The sequence below is a fragment of the Triturus cristatus genome, chromosome 1_2 (assembly GCF_964204655.1).
Source record: "Triturus cristatus chromosome 1_2, aTriCri1.1, whole genome shotgun sequence".
Classification (NCBI taxonomy): domain Eukaryota; kingdom Metazoa; phylum Chordata; class Amphibia; order Caudata; family Salamandridae; genus Triturus; species Triturus cristatus.
Genome location: NC_140580.1, coordinates 334,645,930 through 334,673,518, shown reverse-complemented (window position 1 = coordinate 334,673,518; position 27,589 = coordinate 334,645,930). Strand labels below are relative to the sequence as shown.

The window sequence follows — 27,589 nt, the reverse complement described above, 5'->3', positions numbered from 1 at the left end:
CTCCATATCTCACCTGCTTCTTTCCTACCAACCTTAGGTAATTTTACTAAGTAATTAACTAAAAATGATACTTAAGCAAAATATATAAAATACAAATATTGGTCCCTGGGACTATTTTTTAAAAGTACATTGTTCGTAGTTCAAGATTTCGACAACGTTCTTTAAGGCATTGGTCATGAAAACGTGACAGGTTGTAAGCAGCTTCTAAGTCCACCACCCCTATAGTTAAAAAAGTAACACATTCATGCAGAACCACCAGTATTAGACAAATGTTACTGTTTAATGAATATCCAACTAATACACTTCAAAGTTTAATGCTGACTGTACCCATAGTGTAATTTCACCAAAATGGAAAACAATTGTTAAAAATCAGTGGCACAGTCATACTTCTCGGAAATCAATGGGTTTTCACATTTTCAAAATAAAATGCTCTATTCCCCACTCCTCCGGTACAGTCGGCATTTGAGATTCCTGAAAATGTACTGCAAAAACATAAAACTCAAGAGTTTTTTTTTCTATATTTCTTTTCAGACGGTGAAGTGAGGAGAACTGTTGCTTCTGTTTGTGGAGCATGCTGGGAGTTGAAGGATGTAAACAAACACAGCGGCGGCCATCTTTTTTTCCCTCATGGAAAGAGTTACAAAAATTAGGTATAATGACACGTTCTTCGTGTTACAGGTAAGAGAAATGTCCATGTACAGCAAATGAACTACATCAGAACATTGTCGCCATATGAAATAAAGTAATACATATTTTTCACATTTGTATTGCACAGTTAATTTTAGAACTGGCTACGCTCACATTACCTCCTCACATAATTTAATTTCCTTTTCGTATATTTTTCAATTTTGTTTTAACAAAGCTCATACATATGAAATTATCTGGATAACTGCTACTTTTTATCAAATACACGGGCACTCCTAATCCTTTGTAAACTACCTGAGTCCACTCCAGAAATTCAGGTTTTGCAAAAAACATGTGTTCTACCAATAGCACCGGAATCGAGACGTCAAGTCTTCAGTTTGATGGTCCTCTGCATTGTGAGTGACAACACCTTCTTTACCTTCAGGTCCTTAGCACTGCTTTCCTGTATCTAACACAACCTCACTCTACTGGACGGAAACGACCTGGCACTTTTTAATCCCATCTACTACACAAAACCCTTAACACATCTCCCATGACCTCTAGGTAGATATACATTTTGTTTTTCTTTCCTTATTTTAAGCTTAAGATTTTAGAGGGATGTTTACATTTATCATTCCCTTTCCACCAGTTTTTTATGAGAAAACTGGTATCATCGAAGCTAGGAAACAAGACGGGCTGGCTTATTAGGCAAGCAGCCTTCATTTTTTTAACGTAACAGTGGTCAATGTTGCACATTCTTTTAGATGATGGATGATACTCCATTCACAGACTTCAGAGGATGAGTTGACCAGGTCAGAATTTGGACTCCTGACCAGCAGATCAGAATGAATGTCAGTGGTGAGTGTTGAACTCACCGAGCCATTTACTATGTCAGTTTGCGTATGATTGTAACATTACTCTGACACTCTATATAAGGGTATGTTGTATCGGGAATGTCCCACTTGACATCAAATATTTCTAAGTCTTAGTTTTAATGGGTTTAACAGGGCTCAAAAGTCAACGTGGAGGCCACTGCCTGCTAAATCTGACAATCTAACACCAAATGTCCTGGCCCTACATTAACCGCCCTGCTCAAAATTCACACTTTTGACATGATACAGCTATTCGACCAGAGCTACAGCAGTGCTTTGTTGGCAAGAAAAAATATATTGCTGTAGTCATTCATTGCCATGCAATTATTAGGGCAGTCTGAGAATGACACAGCACTGCAATGTCAGTCACTGGTAACATTCAGAAGCCTCCAGGGAGGAGCCCATTGGTTATCTCCTCTTCGGTCACTTACTGTAGTGGCAACCCTAGTGTGCAATATCTTGAGTCACTTTTTAAGCACCTTGGAAACCTCTAAGTAACATGAACAACTGTAAACAGGACCTAGTGAACCAGAAAATAATCTTTTTAAGAAACTGTCTTTCTTTCAAATGTGAGCAACTTCTGTGACAAAGACAAATGGTCTTGGGTCATAACGATTAACACATTTCATCCAATCCTTCTTACACACTGAATAATCTGATATTTTGCCTTTGTCCTAGGGCACATCACTGCCAAAGAGCTCGAAGAGGGCAAATGGATTTCACACTGAAGCCTAACAGGATGTGACATCAGCAGTGGAGCCAACTTGTGTCAACAGGAACACATCCAGGTTAGAGATATTTTCATCCTGTGGCATGCTCCAAAATGTTTCTGCCTCCAAGACACAAAATACAGCTACCCAAATTATATGTAAAAATAATGGGACTGAAGTCATGATTGGGAGGGTCGATCATTCCAGGAGCTGGGGGTTCAACAAGTGTGTATCTCCATAAAAGACATTATGTTCATTTATTAACACCTGTATTATAAACTTGTCCAGGTCATTCACTGAAAACTTGAAGAACATAACCAGAGTTAAAATAAATATCTTGGACATCCTATGGTAAATAATCAAAGAACTTAAACCTGCACAAAATACAGAAGAATGACATTCACGGAAATCATCAGAGGAAGGACAATCTTGATTTTGTACAACATAGATTACATTTGTCACGACCATAACAATGTTCTCTCACCTTTTCTCTGTTACTGGTTTGCAACATGTGACAACATCTGAACTGAGTAAACCTTGATGGGAACAGTTTTATTCTACATTTGTGGGTCGATCTGACCAGCGTTTAGCTGTAAGAGTCTCTGTCCTCACCCGGTAGTACCTAAAAGTCACCCTGTATTCATAATCTATCTGGTATGGTGTGCTAACTAGTTTATTAATATAGCAACATATGGCAAGAGCACCACTTTACAGACCCCATCAATCTTTTTTCAACCTTAAACTGAATAGCATCAAATATAGCTATTTCCTTTCCACTCCTATGTCAAATCATGGTGGTCAACTGTAGAAAGTAAGCCACCCTTATTCAAGGTGTTTAGATGCATTGTATGTCTGTAGCCCGTAGAGGGATTTTTTGCTTTATTCATATGCAAATTATTATTACATATTATGTGTTAAAGTTAACATTAATTTCATATTACTTAGATTGAGGCTCAGACTACTTTCTTCATTCAAGCTCTATTGACTCAGGTTCTTGGAACACCATGAAAATATCTCATTAAGTAACATAAATACTGTGGGTCTGGAGCTGGTCTGGAACAGATGCCACCACGGCACCAATTAGTAATCAAAAAGTGAGGACAAATAGCCAGCCCTAGCTTATGTTCATTTCCATCAACAACATTCTGAACCGTGAAGCTCTCTTTCGCCCAGTTCACATTCTTCTGAAAATTGGTTAAAATTTCAGGCCTTGACTACCATCTTCCCCAAGCACTTTGGAGCATTGCTTTGGGAGGGGGATGTTTGGGCTCCAGGTTGACTGCGCTTCAACTGTACCCATGGGGCCAAATCCAATCTCGGTTCCTCACCTATAAAGGCCGCAATACATTTCTGAAGAGCTTATATAATAAGCTGCACAAATAAAAGAAATGGGGAGCCCCTCTCTTTGTAGTGAGCATGCTCCAACTACCAAGCAGTCATTAGTGTAGGCTGTGGCTGATGGTGCCTAGCATCTGATAGGGTTCAACTTTTTACCAGGCAATGGAAACTAAGCTGACATGTATAAGAATCTTTCCTTGGCACTCTCTCTTGCTAGGTGAAAAAAATGGTTGGAACTTTCACGTTAGGCAGAGTCTTCGGATCTTCAGTGATGCCAATGTTTGTCGTACCAAATAATTCAAGATTTAAAAAATGGAACACAGATTGTAAACATATAGGGTGAGAACAAACCTTCAACAACACGACCAAAAAAGAAATTTTACACTTCAGCATTTTGTAATTAAAATCTACTATACTGTACTTGGGAAGGCTTCTGAGAAACAGGTCATTGGCAACTAGTGATGACATCACCAAAGGTCTTGTGCATGTGATATGTATGGGATGATGCCATCAGAGGTGTGGCATAGGTGGAACCTTGTAAAACTCACAAAACAGTTTTAAGTCAGAAAGACAGTAAGAGCTAAAAAGAAAGTGTCTGTTTATCCCCTACAAAGGGTCTACAAGGCTCCTTCTCTCCGCAGAAATCATCTGTCCATTGTTTAGATGTCCCAGGTTCAACACCTCCTGGGGAAGAGTTTGAGTCAGAGATACAACAGGTCCATTTTATGGAAAAAAAGTCAAGTGCACTCACTCAGTCCCCTCTGCCACTCAAATGACCCCAAAGAGGTTCTGGACCGGTCCAATGACCAGGTGCAATTTGCAGATATGACTGGCATCTAAATGAGAGTTCTGCAAGAATATCTCACATCCCTTTCCTTCTTTGCTTTCTTATTCTTGGAAAAGTGTCCTTTTTCTGCGAGGCCAAAAGTTGCCCCACACTTCCGGGCAATTTTTTTCTTTTTGTGCAGAAGGAGAAGAAAGCTAATACTCCCAATCTCCCATATTGGTATCGCAGAGCCCTTTTCTAGAATGCCATTGCTTTTTTTTTTAGTTTTCAACATTTTTATCACAGTTTTTCTCCTGAATATTTGCAATGCTTTATCACTTCCCTTTGATCTTTATTTTTTTGACTCTTTTATTAATTTGTTTCAGTTAAGAAGTTCCAGAAGTCACCTCAGTACAGTGGTTAAGCTTGGTTTCTTCCTGTGGCTGACCCTCAGAGCAGCATCCGATCCTGTCTCTGTGGGAAAGGGAAGGCTGTCGATATGGAAGCGTGGACATATCAAAGAGGAGAGTGACACAGGCACGGCCTTCAGAAGAGGAGCAGAAAGACTGACTGCCATCAAACCTCTACGGACTGTATTTGATTCATCTGTGCTCGCATCACTTGGATACTGTTGAGAATTTTCTTCTGATGACCTGCTAAAGTGACACCAACTCGTAAAATGTCCCTGCGAAGAGTTTAAAAAAAAAAAACAGAAACGCATTAGTTTGTCCCCTTCGTTTTTAGTTGGATTTGTAAGTAAATTTTCAGCACAACAAATAAGTCAGACTTAAAATGAGATAATGGTTTACTCGTATGGAACTGGAGTCGCGCGTATGGCTAGCTAAATATGAGCATTAGCATGCATTGAAAAGCATAAAAGGATACAACAGGTTAAAATTAAATACAGACAGTTTCATTAGTGCCACCATGCTTCAGTGGTACTGTTTATGGACGAGGTTAGACTCCAGGATTAATTAACATCTCTAGGTTAAATTGGCGCCCTTTTCACGTCCAGAACTGACCCCTGTTGGGAGGCATCACCAAAACACGTAGAGAACAACAAACGGCACTCAAAATACTCACATATGAAATAAAAATACAAAACACAAGACCAGATGTAAGCATGGATGTGAAAATACAAGTGAACTGGCAAGCATGCTATATGTTCTGTGTATCTCCACCAACCAATAAGACAAGTGTTCCCGTCTGCTTAGGTGGGTCTGCCTAATAATAAGTTCCTGGGATAAGAATGACTGGGACTGGGACTGGAGTATCCCACTAAGTCGGGTCAATTGAGAAGCACACAATATTTGGCAACTACATTTAGGGGAGTTTCCTACTTTGTTGTATGTTCAGTGTAGAGTTCCTTAATTGTGTCAGCCTGGTGCTTGGGAACAAGGAACACTAGTGATATCTTGCCATTATCAGATATAAGGGAACCAGGAGAGTAGCAAACACAAATATAAAAAAAAATGGTAAAAGTCAAGAGAAAAGCAGAGTAAACTAAAATTGTTTATGAGAAGTGTGTGGATAGTAAACAAAGAAAGAGTAAAATATGGTGATGCACAATAGATCAATTGGGCACATAGGGCAGGCAAAACTTGCATAACACATAAGGACTACTGACAAAATATGTTGGCGTCTAACGATTCCCTCAGCTTGGCAAGCTCATCACTGACAACAATTGGTTAGAATTGTTTCCTCAGGACTTCCTAGACTTCAAAAAGTCACCTTTTCAAACGGAAGATCCCTCATTTGGAGGAATTAGTTAGAACAACATGCAGTAAATAAATGTGTTTCTGCAGTCAAGTGTCCAAGAAGACTGTGTAAACTGGATAGGGAGTCAACTATACAGAAATTAATCAAATTAAAATCACCTTTGCTAAAAGTGGAACTAGTGAAGAGCCCCTGAGGTAGACAACATGGTAAAAAAGGCTGCTAGTCCAGGAATTTGCATTTTTTTTTCTCAAGTGAGGACCTGAACAAAGAGCTATGGCGGACATACCAAACAAAAAAAACATAATGTTATGAGCGAACTAGAGCGCCATGAGGGTTTTTCACATGGTTATCTTGTTGCTCTGGGGAAAATAATATTTCTGCAGCTACATGAAAAGGAAACCAAGAGCTTTATGGCCCTGTTTATCCAAGGGAAAGAGGAAACCAGCGGTGACAGCTGCACATCTTCAAAGTCTACTTTACAATACTTTTCTGCTGAGAGACACAATATGCCATTCTGCAGTAATATACCACGACATCTTTCTGGCCATCTTGAATAATACGCACATAGACATTTTTAAGAAACTGAATATGGGAATCAAATCATATTACCATTATCAACACGAAAACATTAAACAATGGGCTAACCAGGAAACCTATACCTGTAATGGAAGAGGAGTCTATGTATACTTAGAAAATAATCATTCTTAAGCTACCTTAAATAAAATTGATATTTGGATCCACTGCACATTTGTACCAACAGAATCCTTTATCGTTTGATGCAATACTCAGTATAGTTCACAGTAAATTCACTATATGAAAATGATTACTGTCTAGTTCAGCGTATTTTGTTAAACTGAGTAAACCAAAACATTCTTAACTTCTAGGTAGAGTTTGATTTCTTAGCAGACAACAAGAACAGACCACAGAACGAGCAATCAATCTAAATCAGTGATAGGCATAAAGAGAGCTGCGTATATACCAATCCAAAGCGGAACTATCGAAATTAGTTGAAAAAGTTTTACTGCGGCTTTTCATTCTGGACTCAAGAATGTACAGCTGTATGGTATATCCACCACTCTTATTTAATATGCTCACAATACACTGCTCTATGATATATGATCAGAGCAATAAATAATGTGATTGTATTGAAAGAGTTGTCCTGTGCACGATAGTGTCAACAAATTCAAGAAGATATTAAACTGTTTGCCAAACTGGACTGTTACAAAAATTTAAATGGGGAAATGTAATAGTGATGTGAAACTGTTGATATAACGAAAGCAAACACAGCCGAGAGTACTCAAAATGAAACGTTTAACTGCTGGCAAGCTGGAACAGGATTAGACAATATAATAAAGAGGTGTAAACTAAGACAATTTAGGAAAACTGCAATATGGGTTAAAGAAATTTGCATGTGCCCTACAAGGTACCTTTGATCTGCCTCCTACATGAAACCATAAAGAAAACAATGGCCAAATGTACATCTTTATTTCGAATCCGCTTGAGGTTATTTAACACTATTTTGAAAATCCACTTACTGCATCTCCTGGCTAGTATCCAACACTCAATCGTGAAACCACTAATTGAATCCTCTCACTTTTATTCAACACTTGATTACAAATCTTTATTTGAATCCTCTTCATAGTATCTAACACCTATTGAGAATCTACTCATTGAACCCTTTTGCTAGTATCGAACACCCTATTTAGAGTTTACTCATTGAGCCCTTTTGCTAGAATCTAACACCCTATTGAGAATCTACTCATTGAGCCCTTTTGCTAGAATCTAACACCCTATTGAGAATCTACTCATTGAGCCCTTTTGCTAGAATCTAACACCCTATTGAGAATCTACTCATTGAGCCCTTTTGCTAGAATCTAACACCCTATTGAGAATCTACTCATTGAACCCTTTTGCTAGTATCTAACACCCTACTGAGAATCTACTCATTGAGCCCTTTTGTTAGTATCTTAGACACTACTGATAATCTACTCATTGAGCCCTTTTGCTAGTATCTGAGACACAATTGAGAATTCCCTCATTGAATCCTCGTGAAAATGGCAGGATTAAAAGAAAAAGCAAGATGAGAAATGATGTGGTGAATGATGTGCTGACACTTTTTGTTACCATCATGTAAACTAGTTTACTATTATCAAGTTATAACATTGATCCTGAACTCCCACCCAATGCGGCAACCAGCAATGTACTACCAGTATTTATTTACTGATGCATATGTAAAGGTAGCTAACCTCTGGCAAGTGCACTTCAGGAACCTAGACTTAATAGTTCAGATGGATTGTTAACAAATAAAGCGGTGGTATGTGTAAAGATAGTGCATTGAAACCTATGGGAATTCCACACAATTTTGTCTTTTACTACGTTTTGCCCAGTCTGCATCACTAGACATATTAGAGAGAACATGTGATAACCTTGTCTATTTAAAGCAGCTCTCCTAAATGCATGCTTGTCTGGGCACTTTGCCGAGTGGGAAGTCCAGAATGTAAAGATTTCACCAACATTGTAAATCAGTGCCATGCGATCAATGGTAGAAATATGGTCTTCAACAATAAATCACCGAGTTCTCATGAGAGTACATTACTGTTGTTGTGGTTCTGTCATGCACCATCAGTCTGTTTATTTTCTGTAAACTAGACTCAGGGCTCTGGTTTATTATGTCTGATTATGGGGCAAAAAACAGCTAGCACAGATAACTGTAACTCCCCAAGGACTAGAAGTGATTCTATTGAAAGGAACAGTTCGAGTATTTGAGGACAGATGTACATGGTTCTATTTTTAATGTATTACTATTTATACTTGATCTTTTGTTCAAACAAATTCTCTTTTTTGACTATCATAAGAGCTCAAGTGCAGGACAATCCCAGTTTTTCAACAGAGGAATCGGCCTATTGTGCAGGAAGGGTGTGCGTTCTCAGTAGTACCAACATTCTTCAGCCTTGAAAATTCCTCATTGCTTTGTTTATTTATGCGCATACCTGCGAAAACCTGAAATTCTACTGTGCACTGCAGACTGTGGATTAGCATACGGAGACACTGAGATGGGCTATTGTTGCTTGCTATTTGCACAGGAATTTGAATTATGGCACTGTATAGAAAGTGATACCTATGGGTTTTTGTTTGCAATAATGGTGACGTAATGTGTGATTCATTGACAAAACATGCTTGGGATTTTCCCATGAGCAATGTGAAACAGTCTACATATTAAAGCAGCAATACTGTCCAAAAGACCTCTTTTTTCTACCCGTTAATTGGTCACAGTGTGAGTTTTGCTTTTCAGCTTTTTTAAATGCCAATTCAGCCTAAACATGGATGCATGGTGTGAATTAAAATCTGTACATCTTTTAGTATCTTTTCACCCTTGTGGTTTCCAAAAGTGAGGTAAAACAAAAACGCTCCTGAGATTGTTCAGTATTTATCGCAGTCAGACTGAGGCTGAATAATGAAGACGCCCAACTTTGCAATCAGATATACCTCAGCGCCAGTGCTTGATGTGTGTTGATGGTTGCAGGTAATGGGGGCCAGCACTCATTTATGGGGACCAGGACTTATTCACAACAACAGACTTTGACTCCGAGCAAAAGAAAGAGAAAGGCAGAAAAGGGAGAAAGAAGGAACAAGAAAAAAACAGAAAGGAAAACAATATTGGTAGAAAGGAAGGATGGAAAAAACCTGCAAAATTGAGATACAGTGTAGGGTGACGGAAGAGGCACAAGCTGGAATCCAGTCTACTTAGCCTTGTTATTTGGCACCCTCAATATATGTTGGTGGGCTCCTTTAGAAAATGTTGGGCCCCACACAGATCGGTGCCTAAAAGGGTACTGAATGCATAGGCGTGCCAGACTCAGCTAGTCCCATGCCCTTGACCGCTGCTGCAGCCTATCGCAGCAGCATCAGACTGAACTGGTCTATAATTTGCACGAGGACTACTGCACCCAAGCTGGCCTTTCAGAATGGAATCCCCGGGCTTGACTCCACCGCCCCTGCTCGATTACCCTCTTCATGATGTAAGTTTACCATACATGCCAGCTTTTTGAACATGGTAAGAGGGTGATTTTGAAAAACAATTGGGGGAATTGATTTACTACATGGACTCACATTGGGGAGGAGAGGTCTTTGGAAGGAAGCACCAAAAATAAAACCATTTTGGGCTTTAAATAATTGTGTGTCTCCCGCCTGGATAGACTCTATTGACATGTATGGGCTACAGCCATACCGTAGTGCAGCCAATGTGTCATGGACCATAGTGAAAAGAAGGAAATGCCCCCACCCAGTGGCTGTTGTTTGAATTATATAACAAACAGCAATAACCAGAGTTCAGTTGGCCCGTCAGGCCTGTGGGTCCCGGTGCCACTGTACTTGCTGCACCAATTGAAGCTATGCCCCAGCAAGTCATTGAGATTTTATATTTTCAACTCTAGGCTTTAGAGTGCAAAGCCCAGCATCATTTTATAGGCCTGTGTTTTAAAAGGATACATATCTGAAAAGCTAATGTAACGTGCACTCGTGTAGCCCCTTTCTACCATTCGTGTTGACCTGTAGAGTGTAACAGTTTAAGTGGCTTCCGTAGGGGCAACTTCAGAAGCCACGTTTTTTCCCCTAACGAGGGTGCAGAAATAAAAGCGTCGCGCGATGTCAATGGCTATTTCAAGCGAATTGGAGCGCGGAACACATTTCAAATAAGTAGATTTGACAGTGCTGCTGCTTTAAAATTGGAATATTTTCTGTTAAATTTGAAGAATTCTGTTGCAGAAACTGACGACGATAAAGAACAAATGGGTCTATATTTTGCTACTTTTTTTAATGGAAATGTGTCCCTGGCGGATGATTTCATGAATGGAGTCCAACCTCCCTTTCCTCCCAGATTCCCACGGGTCACACACTGCTCGCTGGCGGGTAAAGGCAGACTCACATGTTCGGTGCCCGGGCTGCCTGCTTACAAGGACGACAGAAAAAAAAATAAAAAAAGAAGAAATTTCAGTGTTGTCTGAATAAGTGGAGACAGGGCAGCTGTGCGGAGCGTGTTTGCCTGCGAGGCTGCACTGTGCCGCCTTACGCAACACAAAGAGCGAACAAATATTGGTTCAACTGGCTACAAAAGAAATCGCAGCCACAGGCACTTACAGGGCGCTGGAACACTCGGTCCATTAATTCCACTCCCCCCCAGAATACACTCGCGAGAGTTCATCAGGGCAGGCCACAAATCTCTCATTGTATGCTCAGAACGGGGGGGAAAAAACACAACGGGATCCCGCCCCTCCCCTTATCCAATCGAGTTTCCTAACTTGCAACAGGGAATGTCTACACAGGGCTAGTGCAGGGAGCAAATGTCTCCGCCCATGCTAATTGGACGCTCCCAAACATGCACGCTTGTATGGGGGTAGCCTGCTAACCATCCACTCATATTAGTTCCCCTCTCTCATACCCCCGCCTCCAAGCCAACATAACTGACACTCTCCTGCTCTTTGCAATGCATGAACCTGTATTGGCAAAAAATAATTTGGTCATAATTGCTGCTAATTCTCGTTTAGGGTGAGCACCTCTGTCCAGGTAATCATGGATACTGTTACGAGTCCTGGACTTTTATGTGATAGCCTAATGCATTCTGGGTGTTGTAGTTTTTTTTTTGCTTCCTTGGCACAAATGACACTAACACACCTTGGTAGGTGGAAAGTTGAGGACTGGGGATAGTGTCCGTAATGACCTGGAGTGAGGGGTTCGCCCTGTTCTCGTCCCTCGACAGCACCTTCACTTACCACCTTTGCCAGGTCATTTCATCAGAAAGTGTCCTTCACGCAGGAACCCAAATGTCCACTTTGCCAGATGAAGGTTGTTTATTAATTCAGCTGTAACATCTACAGGCAGCACCCACCTTACCATCCTTAAGTTCGACTGCAGTTGAAGCTTCTACCCCAGCAATAACTCATTAGATTTGCTTCTATGAATTGGACACGCTTCTCATTGCTGGTTAAGGTCATCAGCTTTGTCAGACACACTCTATTTAGCTCCTGAGTACTGTCCCAGCCATCCAGTAATCACTATCTGGTCAGCAAACTCTATGTTTTAACTATATCTTTACTCAAATCCCACACACTGCTCTTCAAATCATGTAATTATATTTAACCCCGCATCTCACTCAAACCATGCACCTACACCCACAACTACCCTCTTCCGTATCAGCCCATCACTGCCTAACCACCCCACAATTTAGCTCGGCATAGTCTACGCTTGAGTCTGTTCCAGCATCTATATGTATTTATAGGGAAAACACTTAAAGATACATGTTCAGATGTATAAATTGAATGGCATTGAAAAGGCTGACAATTCCAATTGGATCAATGTAATTTAGTTTGAAACTGTGTCTTCAAGTTATTTTTCCAATGATCTCATATATCCCTTTTGTCCATTTGTTTTTTCCCTCTCCCCTTTTTCCTTTCTTCTATTTCTAACTCTGACACCTACATCATCCCCTACCTCCGTCCTGCTGTCTTCTTCTGCTCTCTTGACCAAACCATCTCCCATTTCATTACCTTCCCATCTATTGCTATGTCTTTTATTGACATTGCCTCTTTCGCATCAAACCTTCCTTATTACTCTCCTTTCCTTTTGCATTACTTATCACTATTCTCCTATTCTCTGACATTTCTATTTCCTCGATTTGCCCTCCTTCTCTTGCCTGTTTTCTGTAGAGGGTGGAGATAAAAAGAGAATACTTACAACTGCTACAAGAATGTATTTGCTTGTTTTTCCTACTCTTTCATTTTGTATCTCTTTGTACAAACCTCCAATTTCTATTTTTACAGTAACTGTTGGAAGGTTTTGTGCTGTTGTGGCATTTTTTATTTTAACACCCAGACCTGCGATTCAATGCTTAATCATTCATTGTTTTCTGTCAATTTGGTGGTTCATCAAGTTTGCTTTAAACTTTAAATCTGAATTTCCTCAGTCTGGTTTCATCCATTTGGTAGTCGCAATGTTGGTTTTCGACAGAGAATTTCTTAGAATGCATTTTCTCTCTTGGTTTACTTGGAACATTCTACCTTAGAGCATAAAAGCAGCTGTTTCCCTAGATTAATTCTATAGATATTTCAAGGACTCCTCCTTCAAACATTCAGGGCCGGCTCCTCCGTTTGAGTGGAGGCCCATCGTCCCACTTAAAAATTCCCCAAAGATGAAAAATAAAATAGTAATTAATTACCAATTTAACTTTCATTCCCCAAGCCGAGAGTCAGGACTGGGACAGGATGCTGCTGACTGACAGAAGCATGTCACTCAGCAGGGAGGAGGGTGGGCTGGTATGGCTCTGTTTAAATTGTACATGTCTTTTTGGCCGGCCATCTTGCGACGGCCAGCCACACATGCATACTTTAAACAGCTCTTACACCCAGCTGTCTTAAGACAGCTGGGTTAGAGAAAGCCTTCAGAGTACTGTGGAGCACTGAGTGAGGCCACTCCCACCAATCCTAGGGCTGCTCTCATGCTAGTGAGAGCAGCACTAGGATTGGCTGAGGGAGTTGCTGCATACGGTTCCTGTGTCGAAAGAAGAGGTCTGGAGCAAGAACGTCATCAAGTTCAGCTAAGTATTCTTTTTTACTATACATATATATAATTTTAAGCGCGTGCCCCCACCCAATGCCCCCAACCCCCGAAGATGCCAGCTGCCGCAGGACCTACGGCTGCATGCTGGACTTGTTCCATATCCATTTCAGAAATATCGCCCATGCTGAGGGACCTCCAGTCCACCTCTCCTTCCTACTTTCTGCCTATCCCTGAGGCTCACAAATTTTGTAGAAAAATTAGTCAAAGGATTTTACTTATTAGCCCACACACACGCATGCAACACGTATGCACACACGCACACAAATCATAGTACATACTAATCTATGGGTTGATTGGGGTTTAAGAAGAAAAAGGCTGCCAGTTGAAAACTCCTGTAATTTGTTCTGTGATCAATTTTCTAATCTCTTAAATGTTTTGTTTCGTTGCTTTTGATAATTTACAATACAAATAATCACCTCAGGGGCAGACATTATCTGCAAAGGATGCCATGGTTAAGTACTGCTGCTGTGTGTCAGACACATATCATCAACTATGGAATCAATACCGTCCTTGTGCAGACGGCATTGTTCAATCCCAGCAAATGTTACTCAACAAAATATCCTGAAAATACATGACTTTTTTTTGTTTATTTTTAATGGATCATAAACAACCTAGTGGAGTTCTTTGGGATCTTATACAAAGAAAAGGGCAATGTGTCATATTTTCGATAGATTAACTTACAGATCGTAGAACAGAATACTACCTTAGAGAAGCCCGCTTCTGTGTCCGATAGTTGACGTGGTATAGACTTTGAGACGATCCAAGAGAATCAACAGAGTTAAAATGCTGGTCAGGATGGCGGGCTAATAACCTGTTTTAGGCTACAGACAAGTTAGACCTTGTCTATTCTGAGTAGATAGGAGACTAGTATATAGAGCTTAATGAAACATACATGTACTTGAAGAGGTGTGTTTTAGCTCTAACTTGAATTTGAGGCAGTCAGTTTGCAGTTTGATGTTCAGTGATAAAAAGGTCCTCCCGGATAAGCCTTGCTAGGACACTAGGTTGGGACTGAAAGACCATCAGCTTCTAGCTCGAAGAAAGCTAATGGACAACTTGGCAAGATAATATCCTATCGCAATTTATGGCTTTCTGAATGAGCCAGAAGGATTTGAAAATGGGTCTTTCCTAGAAGCCAATAGAGGGACTTCACAGGAGGTGTGATATGGTTCTAACATTTCAGGACAAAGTGAAGGCATGCAGAATGGTTTTCCTCTATATGGAGTTTGGAGAATGAATTTTAGGGGGAACCAGTTAAGAAACTGTTAATAGTGATCCTTACACGCTGAGGGCTTACCGGCGTTTCTTGGGAGTTGCTGGACCTTCGCTGACAACTCGCCGCACCCGCTCCGCGGGTGCCGCGTCGCAGTTCTGGGTTTGTGCTGCTGTTGGGAGCACGTTTGCTCACAGCAACCAGGAAAGCCGCGAGGAAGCAGGGATCGAGCCTGCAATACCAGCGCCGCCACAGGGACTCACCTAACCAGGAGCCCCTGCTTTCTGGCACACCTGCTGACCTGCTGCCCCTCCCACCCCTCGCTCAGAGAGTGAAAAAGCGTCTGAGCTCCTCATTTCGGCGTGATCCTTACACGCTGAGGGCTTACCGGCGTTTCTTGGGAGTTGCTGGACCTTCGCTGACAACTCGCCGCACCCGCTCCGCGGGTGCCGCGTCGCAGTTCTGGGTTTGTGCTGCTGTTGGGAGCACGTTTGCTCACAGCAACCAGGAAAGCCGCGAGGAAGCAGGGATCGAGCCTGCAATACCAGCGCCGCCACAGGGACTCACCTAACCAGGAGCCCCTGCTTTCTGGCACACCTGCTGACCTGCTGCCCCTCCCACCCCTCGCTTCACGTCACAATAAAGTGACGCCCCTTCCCCGCTGTGCGGGAGCATCCGGGAGAAGCCCGGGACAAGGGCGGGACCATCTTTGGCCATCAGTGGCCAGAAGAGGCCGGGCCGGGCCACATCTCTTGGCCCTGCTAAGTGGGTACGAGTAAGACGGGAGTATGGCCACAGGTACTAGAACTAGAGCTAGTAAATCTAGGAAAGCTGTGGGAAACACAGTCACAGGCACAATGGACCAATTTATTTCCCGGGCAGTCTCCATTGTAGAAAAGGAGATAGTTTTAGCTGAACGAAGACTATCCCGGGAGTATATGGGCCTGACACACAAGCGCTCATCTTTGGGCACCCTCGCCCTAGCCCCTAGCCCAGTCAATGCACCACCCACATCACTTGTGGTAGTCGATTCACCGGTCACTAACGAGAGGGAGAGTGGGATTAGGGTAAGCTCCGAAACGGTAACGACCATTGTACCGGTCATTGCTCACGATTCAACTCATTCTAACCTACTCGACTCATGTAATCCCTTGCTGGGGACCCATTACAATGACCCTGAACCTGAGATTAACAACGCCCAAAGCCCTCTTGCTACATCTAATAAAGCTTTACACTTCCCCTTCACAGCTACACCAACCGAAGTAGGTACCTCTTTAGTAGCGGCTTTAGCGACTGTTCCATCTGGGAAACCACTCTCAGGTTCTGCAGTACCCAGGAAAAGAAAGCGCCCTGTTAGCCCATATAGGGGGGGTTCTCTGAAACCACGCAGTAAACTAAGTAGGCACAACGCGACCAAAGGGGGTATTCCTAAATCAACTAATGCTCATACTAGAGCTTTATTATCCAGGGACCTGTCTCGTTCGCTAGGCACACCTGTCCCCCCAGTGTCTCCTGGCCCCACCCCAGCTCCACAGGCAGCGCACACTAATACTGTCCTCCGATCTTTAGACGTCGAGGGCCTACTTAGGTCTGTGGTGATGCCCCTCGTAGACAAGATTGATTGTCTCACACGGAAATTAGCCACCCTTGAGCAATCAATGTTGGATAACTTCTATGCTGTGAAATCACTGATCAAATTCCACTCCAAGAGGCAGGGAGAAGACAACGGAGGGTCAAGGTGTGGTACAGTAACACCAGTAACATCGGCACCCTCGGAGCCAACGTCTTGTCATACAGTTTCCTTACCTGGGAAGGCCCCACAGTCACTGCAACCCAATACAGGTATTAGTCCTGCTCCACAAACTTCCAATCTTATACCTAGACTGAGCCCCCCAAGGAAAAAATCAAATAATCAAGCAGCGAAGACCCCTAAAGTTAAAGTTAACTTTGCCCCTAATCTAGAGGTCATAGCGACAACCTCCAAGGTAGCCGAAAATACGCCAACCGTGCCAGAAGGAAATATAATTGCACTTAATCCTATTTCTGGCAGTCAGGTTGTGCCTAAACCTCTAGCTAAACCCCCAGTCAAATTATTACCGGGTAGGACAAAAATTAGCACCCCCAATGTTAGTCTTCCCCCTGAGTGCCAACCGTATGTGGTAATCCTCACGGGGGTCCCGGAGCTTGAAGAGGGTTCTTGCGAGCTGTACTCTGATCTCAAACACAAGACCCTGTCCTGGCTCAGATTAAATAGACCTATTCCAGGGCATATTGATGGTAGGATAGCCCATGTTCGCCGTGTGGGTTGGATTGGAAATAGACGCAAGGACTTAACCGGGGACTGCGTACTAATAAACTTTAGTGATCCCAGAGCAGCAGGTATGATCTACAGCCAGCAGTCGCCACACAATTTTTGCAACATACAAACCAGGGACTTGGGGTATTTCTATCGTCCCCCCCCGTTATCCGGGTTTAAGAAGCCTTTGCCGGATGAGGGCAGAGGTGCATGGTTTCCTCACTACCCAACCTTGGATGCCAGAGTAAGGGCAAGGACGCCGACTCAAGCGGCTCCATTCCATGGATGGGGTTGGTGACTCGATAATCAAGTTGTACTAAAAGCCTCTCCACCCAAGGCAAATGGGTTGTACAAAGCAGTGAGTGTCCCCTCGTCATTAATAACCCCCCTCACGCCCCAGCCAACGTCCTTCACCACCATCTCCTCCCCTTCTGATAGTAGATCTGAGTCTACTGAGCCCATGGATGGAGTAGGAAACTTGGGGTCCCCAAGCAGGGTTGCTGGATGTGTAGGGCCACTGATTCGTCCTATCTTGAAGGCTATCAGTTGGAATGTGGCAGGCCTGAATAATAAGTTGGACGCCCCGGATTGGGTGGCACTTACAGAGACCCACGCCGTCTGCGCCTTTCAAGAAACGTGGTGCGTGGAACCAAGGCATAGAGTAGGATATGCTTCCTTCTCTGTCCCGGCAGGCATTCCAGCATCAGGAAGAGGGCGCCCATTTGGAGGTCTTCTAGTTTGGGTCGATATATCATTAGGTTGGCGAGTGTATCACCATCCCCAAAAATCACCAGATTTGATGCGGCTCACCGTAACATGCCCAAATATGGTTGAGCAGCTGGAGATTTTTAACATTTACACACGAGGGGCTTCTGGGAGGGCCTCGTCACCAACCCTCCTGGCTCTAGAGGCAGCCTTGGGGGAGTGTCGTGGCGACTCATTAATATTGGTGATGGGGGATTTTAACTGCACTTTCGAGCCTTTGATGGCCGACGAATCCTTGGACCTGTTCGACGAAGACTCGAGGAGAGGCGTTCCACCCCTCGATCTTCCAATCGTCAAAAGGTGGACACCTAGAATTGTCCAACTGAATTCCCTCACACTTGAGTTTGGTTTGAGAGCAGCAAACGGGAGAACACGGTCAGACCCGGCGGGTGCACACACGTATAATAGGGTGGACCACTCATCTAGGATAGATTATATCCTCTTAAACTTTTCCTTGTGGGCACACTTGGAGGATATGATAGTCTTGCCCTCCCTGGAAAGTGACCACAATGCACTCTCACTATCCCTAATATATTGGTGGAGGTCCAGTGGCTCATTAATTGGAGCTTCTGCGGCACTCGAACAGAGGTCATTGGGGGGGGTGGTCCCTTCCAATTGCCTCAGACGCTTAAAATGGGATAAGGTGGCAATTGATGAAGAAAAACTATCTTGCATCAGAGCCGTTATTGCCGCAGCCTCTGAAACCCTGGGAAATCAACCTCCTAGCCCGCATAAGATAGCAGCCATGTTCAGTGAGGTCTCGACAGCGATAGGGGACTTGTTCCTGGTCAAACCAAATCCCAAGGCAAGCAAAAACAATGTTAAGCTACAGGGCAAATTTGGCTGGTACTCACAGGCGTGCCGTGCTGGAAAAAGAGCTCTAATCATGGCAGTAAAGAGTGGTGATGCCCTAGCAATAGCTGCTAAACGTAAGTCCTACAAATCCACAATTAATTTAGCCAGGAGAGATTGGGAGGACAACTTCTGGCAGGAGCTTCGTGCAGCAAGCATAGAAAAAAATGCAAAAGGTTTTTGGGATCTGTTACGAAAAAAACATAGACCCCTGGACACCGTCATTACATGCAATATAACCGAGGACCAGTGGCACTCACACTTCTCGAAGCTGTATACTGCACCTGCTACAGAAGAGATGGTCTTCCCTTTACCTCAGATTCTTCAAGGTGCCGGCAGTTTTGAGGAGAGTCCATTTTCCAGAAAAGAGGCTGAAATTGCCATAAAATCACTGGTTCCTCGCAAGGCAGCTGGACCCGATGGCCTACCTGGCGATCTCATCCGAATGGACATAAGCGAATGGGCTATGATGATTGCCTCGCTGTTGAACGCAGTCATGGCAGGCGCCCCCCTCCCTGCTTCTTGGATGGCAGCCGAGGTGGTTCCCCTGCACAAGAAAGGTTCAAGAGATGACCCAGCTAATTATAGACCAATTAGCTTAATAGACTGTTCCCAAAAAGTGGCGGGCAAGATCCTCTTATCTAGGATCCAGCAGTGGGCTGACGAGAATAAGATACTCTCGGATTTTCAGGCTGGGTTCAGATCTGGGACAGGAACGATAGAACAATCGCTAAGGCTACTTATGATCTATTGGAAGGTCGTCACAATTGGAAAGGGTACCTTATATCTGGCCTTCATCGACCTCCGCACGGCCTTCGATTTGGTGCCCAGAAACAACTTGTGGAAAGTGCTGTGTGACCTGGGCATGCCACCCTATTTGCTTCATTTGATCATGAGATTCCATGAAAATAACTACGCCCAAATACGTTGGGGGTCAAATGGTCAAAAGACCTCAAGAATTGAGGTGAACAGAGGTGTACGACAAGGCTGCGTACTTGCTCCAACCCTGTTCTCCTTATACGTAAATGGAGTGGTGGATTTTCTGACTCAGACTCCAGCAGATGCTCCACGTTTGGCAGGTCGCTCAATTCCTACTTTACTTTTTGCCGATGATACTTTACTTTTGTCAAAATCTCCGATGGGCCTCCAGCGGCTTCTTTCTGGATTTGACACCTTCTGTAAGCAGCGAGGCCTTTGTATTAATACAGACAAAACTAAGTATCTCATTTTGAATCCCCCACACAAGCTTGGCCCCCCTCCCACACTGGGGCACGTTGCCCTTGAAAGAACTAAAACGTTTGACTATCTGGGCATTCGCTTGGTGGATACAATGAAATGGGACTGCCACTTGACCAAAATGTTGTTGAGCTTAAAAAGAGTGACTGGGGCCCTGTTGAAAGAACAGAGAGCAGCATCCACAAGACCAATAGCGGCAGTAATGGATATTTACTCCGCAAGAGGAATAAGTGCAGCACTTTACGGAGCGGAGCTCTGGGGGATGTCAAATGTGAAAGTGCTAACTCTAGCTGAGAACGCCTTCCAGAGAAGCCTAATGTCTCTCGGCCCTTCTGTTCCCATTTTACCCCTACAATTGGACATGGGTTGCCGGGCGATTGAAGATCAAGCAAAACTACGCCCCCTGCTACTATGGGCCCGCATCTGGAGAGTGCCAGAGCTCTCAAGTTATGCGGAAGGCCTTCGGGAGATAATTAATTGCCCCGGCTGGGTAAAAATAAAATGGCTAAGGGACATCAAAGCTCTACTTATAAATCTGGGTCTGGAAGAAGCATGGCACCAACAGTCAGCCCCGCCCAAATCCATGTTAAAACAAATCTATTGGACATGGGTAGCAAGTAAAAGGAATTCTTCCTCAACAATTTGCAAATCTACCAGAAATTTTTTGGAGCACAAAGATGTCCCTATCAGAGAACTGTACCTGGACATTGTTACTGCCCCATGGGATAGATCTCTGTATTTCAAATTCAGAACAGGTCTTCTCCCGGTCATGGAACTCACATGCCACTGGAAAATACCACACCAGACAGCGCCATGGTGTCCATTTTGCCCTCAGCGTCATGAATCTGTCCCCCATTTGTTATTCGAGTGCCCCGCCTATAAGGTCCCCCGAATGAAATGGTTAAAACCGATGTGCCTTACCTTGGGCACTAGACATTGTAATGTGGCATTACGTATTTTACTCACAGACACTCGCCCATTCCTTGCATGCGCCACCTCGAAGTATCTAGGTTGGGCATGGCGAATACGGTCAAAAAGACTTAGACAAATTGTTTAATCATGATTTTAATTCTTTTTAGCTAATTTAAATAACCTTCCTTTTAGCCAAATGTAGAAAAATGATGAATTTTAGAATATCTAGGGTTTTTTACGTTTTCAATTTAGTAAATGCTCGAATTTACCTCCAATGTATGTACGCTTTTTAAGATATTTTATGTCGAAATAAAGCCTATTTGACTTGACTTGACTTGACTTGAATAGTCAGGGCCACTAGAATTATGTGATTGTGCATCTGCTGCAGTTTCAGAATAATGGTAGGTCTGCCGCATTTGCAACATAATTCATCAGCTGCTGCATAATCTGCAGTGGTTAACAAAAATAGCTTATTTCTAGCTCATACGGTTCAAAAGTTACTAAAAACGCAGCGACATGTGTTACTGCGCAGTGGCGGGCCCTTTGCAAAGGATGACTGGTTACCTTTCTGTTGCTTATTGCCATATTTTGGTGTGAAACTGGTTCTAATGAAGTGCAACAAATACCCAGATCGTGTTAATAAGTGTAATAATTAAATTACAATATAATGAAATAAAAAGTTCAAAACATTAGCTGCATTGTGCCGCATAATTTGCCTTTTCTTATTGCATAATTTACTCGATCCTGCGCATACTTTGGCCCTCTACTGCCACATAATCCCAGTGGCCCTATTAACAGCACTCACATTTTCAGCAGCAGCTTAATTTGAAGGGAGGCTATACACAAAGACCCCGGCTTAAACTCCCAGCTCCCACCTGACTGGGCTACTTGCCACCTTCACCAAAGAGGTGTTCCTTCCTTGCTCAGAATGAAAAATAGCCTATTATTAATCAAGAATCTCAGAAGCAATAAACTTATCTAAGGAACTGTTTCAGATCTAGCAGGAGTTGTCTATGCCACCACAATCTCCATCTTCTGACAAAAACTATTTGAAATCAATACAACAATCTCATGTTGTACTTCAATAACAAAGCTTAGACTTGTAGATCCAGCATTCCCACCCCTGACGAATTACATGCCAAGGTTCTGCCCTATGCCGCACAAATGAATGTCCTCGATTTTATGAAGGGTGATAATAAAAAGGAGGATAGTCCTTCTGAAAAAACTGCGCGCAAAAATAGTCACTCTTGAAATAAAGGGATACATATTTTGATTGTAAAATTCAACAGGCATAAAAACAAAAGAATTAAAATGACAGCATGTATTTAAAAAACATTGTCCAAAGGCAAAAAAACATAATGTGCATTTAAGCGCCATAATGAAATGTGGCATACGTGCAGAACTTTACAACTTTGAAAATGGTGCTTTGCCATTTGCAGCCCATTGCAGCAGAAATCGTTTGACCTAGCCCGACGTGTAAGTGATGGTAAACAATTTCAACTGGCTGGGTCCAAACTGGAATGGCATGGTGAGCATCCAGTCCAGGGAGGACCTGGCTTGGCAGGCCGGGCTGGACTGTTCCCATTGGGCGCAGGGTCAAGACTGATTTGCATATGGCTGGCTCCAAACTGGAATGGCATGGTGAGCAAATAAACGATGGATTTAGGCCCAGATCTCTGTACTGGGGTGAATGTATGACATTGTTCTGCATTCTGTCCATCAATTGTTGTTTTGCAAACTATTTCAACTACCACAAGAGGTCTTTTATGTCACTTGGCATCTTTACAGACTAACAAGCCGCATGATCAAAGGAAAACGGGTCATTGCACTCGTGACCTTGAAACGCAAGGACACAATTTGTTCACTGTACATAATTTGGGGAAGTTCTTTCAAGCTCAGCAGTCAATTGCAAATATTTGTGCAAATAAATATTTAATTAGTGGATATTGGAGAGCTTTCCGTAATACAAAGATTACAAGGTCTAATAAGTTGTCGCCCTCCTACGCCAAGACTAAAGGGGGAGAAATGGATCTTCCTTAACAGAGACTTTAAAATAAGTCATGCAATACGAAGCATATTGCACACCCTCCATTGCAAACTTTTAAATCATGAGATGAGTTATAACTCAAGAAAATTATACTCAAGTGATAAGGTCGGGACCAATAATTTCTAGTGGCCTATTCACAAAGGTAGTTTGAAGTATGTAAAGTAGTGATCTAGTAGTACATATTTACGTGCTCTTACATTCTTTTGAAAATTGGGCCCACAATATCTAAAAAGAGAATACAATCCGAATATTGAGGGAATATTCATATACGATTAATAAAAATGGAAGGGGCTGTGCTCTCTTTGAGATGTTACGAACAGGGAGCTGGGCGATTGAGGACCGATTCACACAGGCAGGTAAGACTAGTCCTGTACTGCTACCTCCTATACGCGAATGCTTTTGTGAATCGACCCGGAAGTGTTGTGCTAACCTTCAAATTCATAAAAAGTGTTACCTTATAAAAAGATACAACGCACTGACCTTTATGATATGGCAAACAGAATAAAGTGAATCAAAACATCCATTGTGATCTGGTGGGGATTAGGGGAGACGATCCCTCCAACATAGAAATGCATACACCACAGAACTTTCGAAAAACACCGTATTGATAAGAGTTCTCCCAGAATCAAGACAGATAGAAAATGTAGTGTGAAGGACTAAAGCAAGATTTAAAAAAAGGCACCTGTATTTCGGCTACAAGCACTGCTGTCCATTTGAAAATCAGCGGCCCAGGCCTGTCAGAGTGAGGATTCAGAGCGGTCATTTTGCCCCTGACCATGGGCTTTTTCAGGGCCCCCGGGCCAACAAGCAACTACATCAATTTATAGATTCTGAAGCAAACCTGCCCTTTTAATTCTTAGAAGCTAACATTTGCTTCAGCCACTAGATGGCACCAGAGATTGCTATGTATGATTTTTTTTTGTCCCTGTCCCGAAATAACATCTGACCAGCCTATCAGACTAGCCTAATTTAGTTATGGGTGGTAAAAGGAAATACTTAACATTTCTGGATGAAATTCTAAATCTGTTGGCGATTCTACCAGGGGAATGTCCTCTGCTGTCCTATCTCTACATCTAGGAATTTACCCTTGTTCATTTTTCTGTGAATTCAGTATTTCTTCCTGAGACCAGAGGGTTTACCAATAGCACACATCTCCAAAATCAGTTTCCAGATGCTAACCATGAATACACTTGTAAGCCAAGATCTTCAATCAATCAATCAGTATTCGTATAGCGCAGCACTATTACCCCTAAGTGTATCTGGGCACTGAGGGTGCTGTGTCATAGTCGAAAAGCCAGGTCTTGAGTTTCTGAAGTCTGCCCGGGAGGTGGCTGTTTGAACTTGGAAGGGCAGGTCATTCCAGGTCTTGGCTGTGATGAAGGAGCGACCCCCGTTGCATCTACACCCAACCAATGCGGGGAAAGTGTGCCAGGGCAAGCGATGCGGAGCACAGGTGTCTTGTGGGCCGGTGGAAATTCAGTCAATGGTTGATGTATGATGGTCCTTGATCGTGTAGGGCACTGTATGTGTGTGTGAGGATCTTGTACTGGCATCTCTTCTGGATGGGCAGGGATTAGAGGTTTCTGAGGGGTGATGCATGTCTGTTTGGGGAAGTCCAGGATGAGTCTGGCTGCATTGTTCTGTATGGACTGATGTCTTTTGAGGAGCTGGATGGAGATTCTGGTGTAGAGAGTATAGCTGTAGTCGAGGTGGCTGGTGACGAGGACCTGCGTGATGGTTTTCCTGGTGTTGATATGGTTCCATTTAAAGAGTCAGCGCAGCATGCAGAGGGTGTGGAATCAGGAGGAGGCGACTGCATTGACTTGTCATTTCATGATACGTTGTCTGTCGAGGATGATGCCGAGGTTGAGCACATGGTCTGTTGGTGTGGGAGTAGGTCTAAGTTCTGCCAGGCACTAGCTGTGTCCCATTTGGAGGTGGTGTTCCCAAAGATCAGAACTTCTATTTTGTCGGCGTTGAGCCCGAGGCAGCTTTTTCTCATCCATTTTGCAACGTTGGTCATGGTGTTGCAGAAGTTAGTTTTGGCGTTGGAGGGGTCCTCTGTGAGTGAGAGGATCAGTTGAGTGTTGTCAGTGTAGGAGATTATGCTAAGCCCATGGGATCTGTCGACGTCTGTGAATGGGGTCAAGTAGATGTCGAACAGGGTAGAGCTGAAGGATGATCCTTGGGGTACGCTGCAAAGGATGTTCCAGGATGCAGAGGTGAATGGGGACAATCAGATGCTCTGTGTGCATCCTGAGAGGAAGGAAGCAATTCACTTAAGGGCATTGTGTTGTATGCCGACACTGTCTGGTAAGTCGATAAGATTGTGGTGGGAGACTGTGTTGAAAGCAGCGGAGAGGTCAAAGAGGATCAAGCTATGATTTCTCCGCGATCGAGGAGAGTTCTGATGTAATCTGTGGCAGTAATCAGTGTGGTTTCAGTGCTGTGTTTGGCGCGGAAACCTGATTGTAAGACGTTGAGTAGGTGATTTTGTTCCAGGTATTCGGTGAGCCATTCATTGATGGCTTTCTCAAGAACTTTGGCTGGGTAGGGGAGCAGGGAGATTGAGCGTAAGTTTTTGAGGTCACTGGTGTGGGAAGAAGGCTTCTTTAGGAGGGGTCCGAACTCCACGTGTTTCCATATGTCTGGGAAGGTGCTGTGGAGATGGAGGTGTTGAGGATGCTCGTGAGTTCCATGCTGATTAGGTTGGTTGTGAGGTGGGGGCAGGGGTCGTTGAGCGCCTCATAATGGCTATACAACATTATAGCTGTGGTGGCTTGGGTGGTAAACGGAGACCAGGTTGTTATTATTCTGCTGGTGTTCGTAGGTTGGTTGAGGTTGTCATGGCTGAGGGTTGTGGGTTAGGGTCAAAGCTGTTGTAGATGGTGGCAATCTTGCTGTGAAAGTACTCTGAGTGTGTGTCGCAGAATTCATGGGAATTCTTGGGAGGGGTGAATGGCGTTCTCTGTGGCTGTTGGGTTGGAGCATTCCTTGACAATTTTGAAGAGTTCCTTCGTGTGGTTGGCCGCGGTGTTGATGCGGACGGTGATGGCAGCTCTCTTGGCTTCCCTGATGTGCAGGTGGTAATTTCTGAGGGCTGCTTTGCGTGTGCTTCTGTTCCAGGGGTCCTTGATGGTGTGCCATCGCTTTCAGAGGCGGTAGCAGTTGCGCTTGGTAGGTCTGAGCTCCGGGGTGTACAATCTGGCTTGTCTTGAGGATTTGTTGGTTTTCGCTGGTTTCAGTGAGGCGACTTCGCTGGCGCATTTGTTGATCCAGGTGGAGATCATAAGTGCAGAAAGAGTTATCAATGACCACAAACTGCACTTAAAAACCTGCAGAATGTTTTGTTTGCAGATGAAACAAATGACTTTGAAATGTAGGGTTGATGGGAAAACCTAACACTTGTAGAGTAGAGACTTGAGGCTGGGTGTTTCTGTGGGAGCTGGCATTGCAAATGTTCAAATACTGACTACTATTTACAAATGATCAGCACTCCACAGGTGAAGAGCGGAAATAAGAGGTCCTTATCAGTTACTTGCTTTGACAACGAACTTGACCACTGCAAATTAGGCATAAAGCGGTCTAGATCAATGCAACGTCTGTTGTAGATACTTCAGAGGTGCAATGCCGGCCCCAGATACCTCTGTGGTATGGGAACACCCCAAAATGAAGGGACAGGATATTCAGTACAAGACCCTTTCTTTCTGTGAGACGACCTGTCTGAATGCACAGAGCTGGCAGTTGGCCAGTTAGAGACCTCAGGTTGTGGGAATTTGTAAGGGTGCCTCACCAATTTTTGCAGAGGGGGCCCTCTCATTTTTCTTGCATTAAGGCGCTGGCGTGAGTTCGACCTCCTCTTATGGGAATGAATGTGAAATCTGTACAAAGTGAATGACCCTGCACCGTTCATTTCCTTGCCAGAGACGGTTCACTATGTACGCGGCCTGGCAGCAATTCCAGAAGCTTCCTTGTGAAGTGACCCACCACCCTTCATCATAAATCACTTTCACTTCAACAGTCAATCAAAACACGGCCTCTCCGGCTCTGCACGAAACCCGTCACTGCACGCTTCCTGTCTGCAGCGTGTGCGCGAGCACTGAGTACGTTCGGGAATCTTCCATGTGTTCTACTTACATTGGGGCGGCACAATTTTTTTTTAATTAAACCCCAAACAAAGCAAATTATTTCCTTTCATACTAAACAAAAATCGTTTATTTCTTTCATGAATGTTAAAAATCTCAAGGTCTCTAGCACGAAAATAGGATAAGTCATTGGGCCAAGTGGTAGGAGCCCCCCCCCCTGCGGCTGTTGCAATTACAAAATAAATAATCAGGGGTCAGGGGCCTCTCGGGCCCATGGGCCCCGGCGCCACTGCACCTTCTGCACCAATTGAAGCTAAACACCTGCTTCTAGATTTTGTTGACAAATCATTAACGTATTTTGCATCTCAAAAATAAAAATACGTAGTGGCGTGTTGGGCTGTGTCAGGTGTCACAACTCTCGAAAAGGTTTTTTAAGGACTTGTTAAGAGAAATTATTAGAAGTTAGTGGGTGCTTCAAAATTCCAGTAAAATGAATAAATTATCATGGAAAAACCTGAACAGCTGGAAAAAAACAGCGACAAA

At 43.4% G+C, this 27,589-nt stretch overlaps 1 protein-coding gene across 5 annotated transcripts in view; it reads right to left on the bottom strand.

Annotated features, from left to right (window-relative positions):
- Positions 1–261: 261 nt before the first annotated feature.
- EPHB2 (EPH receptor B2) overlaps positions 262–27,589 on the bottom strand; it is a 776,297-nt gene continuing 748,969 nt past the window's right edge. For all 5 annotated transcript variants that reach the window (XM_085603935.1, XM_085603938.1, XM_085603939.1 and 2 more), the window contains exon 16: positions 262–4,995. In XM_085603935.1, the coding sequence (XP_085460061.1) occupies positions 4,887–4,995 (109 nt within the window). In that variant the 3' untranslated portion in view covers positions 262–4,886. The remainder of the gene's footprint in view (positions 4,996–27,589) is intronic.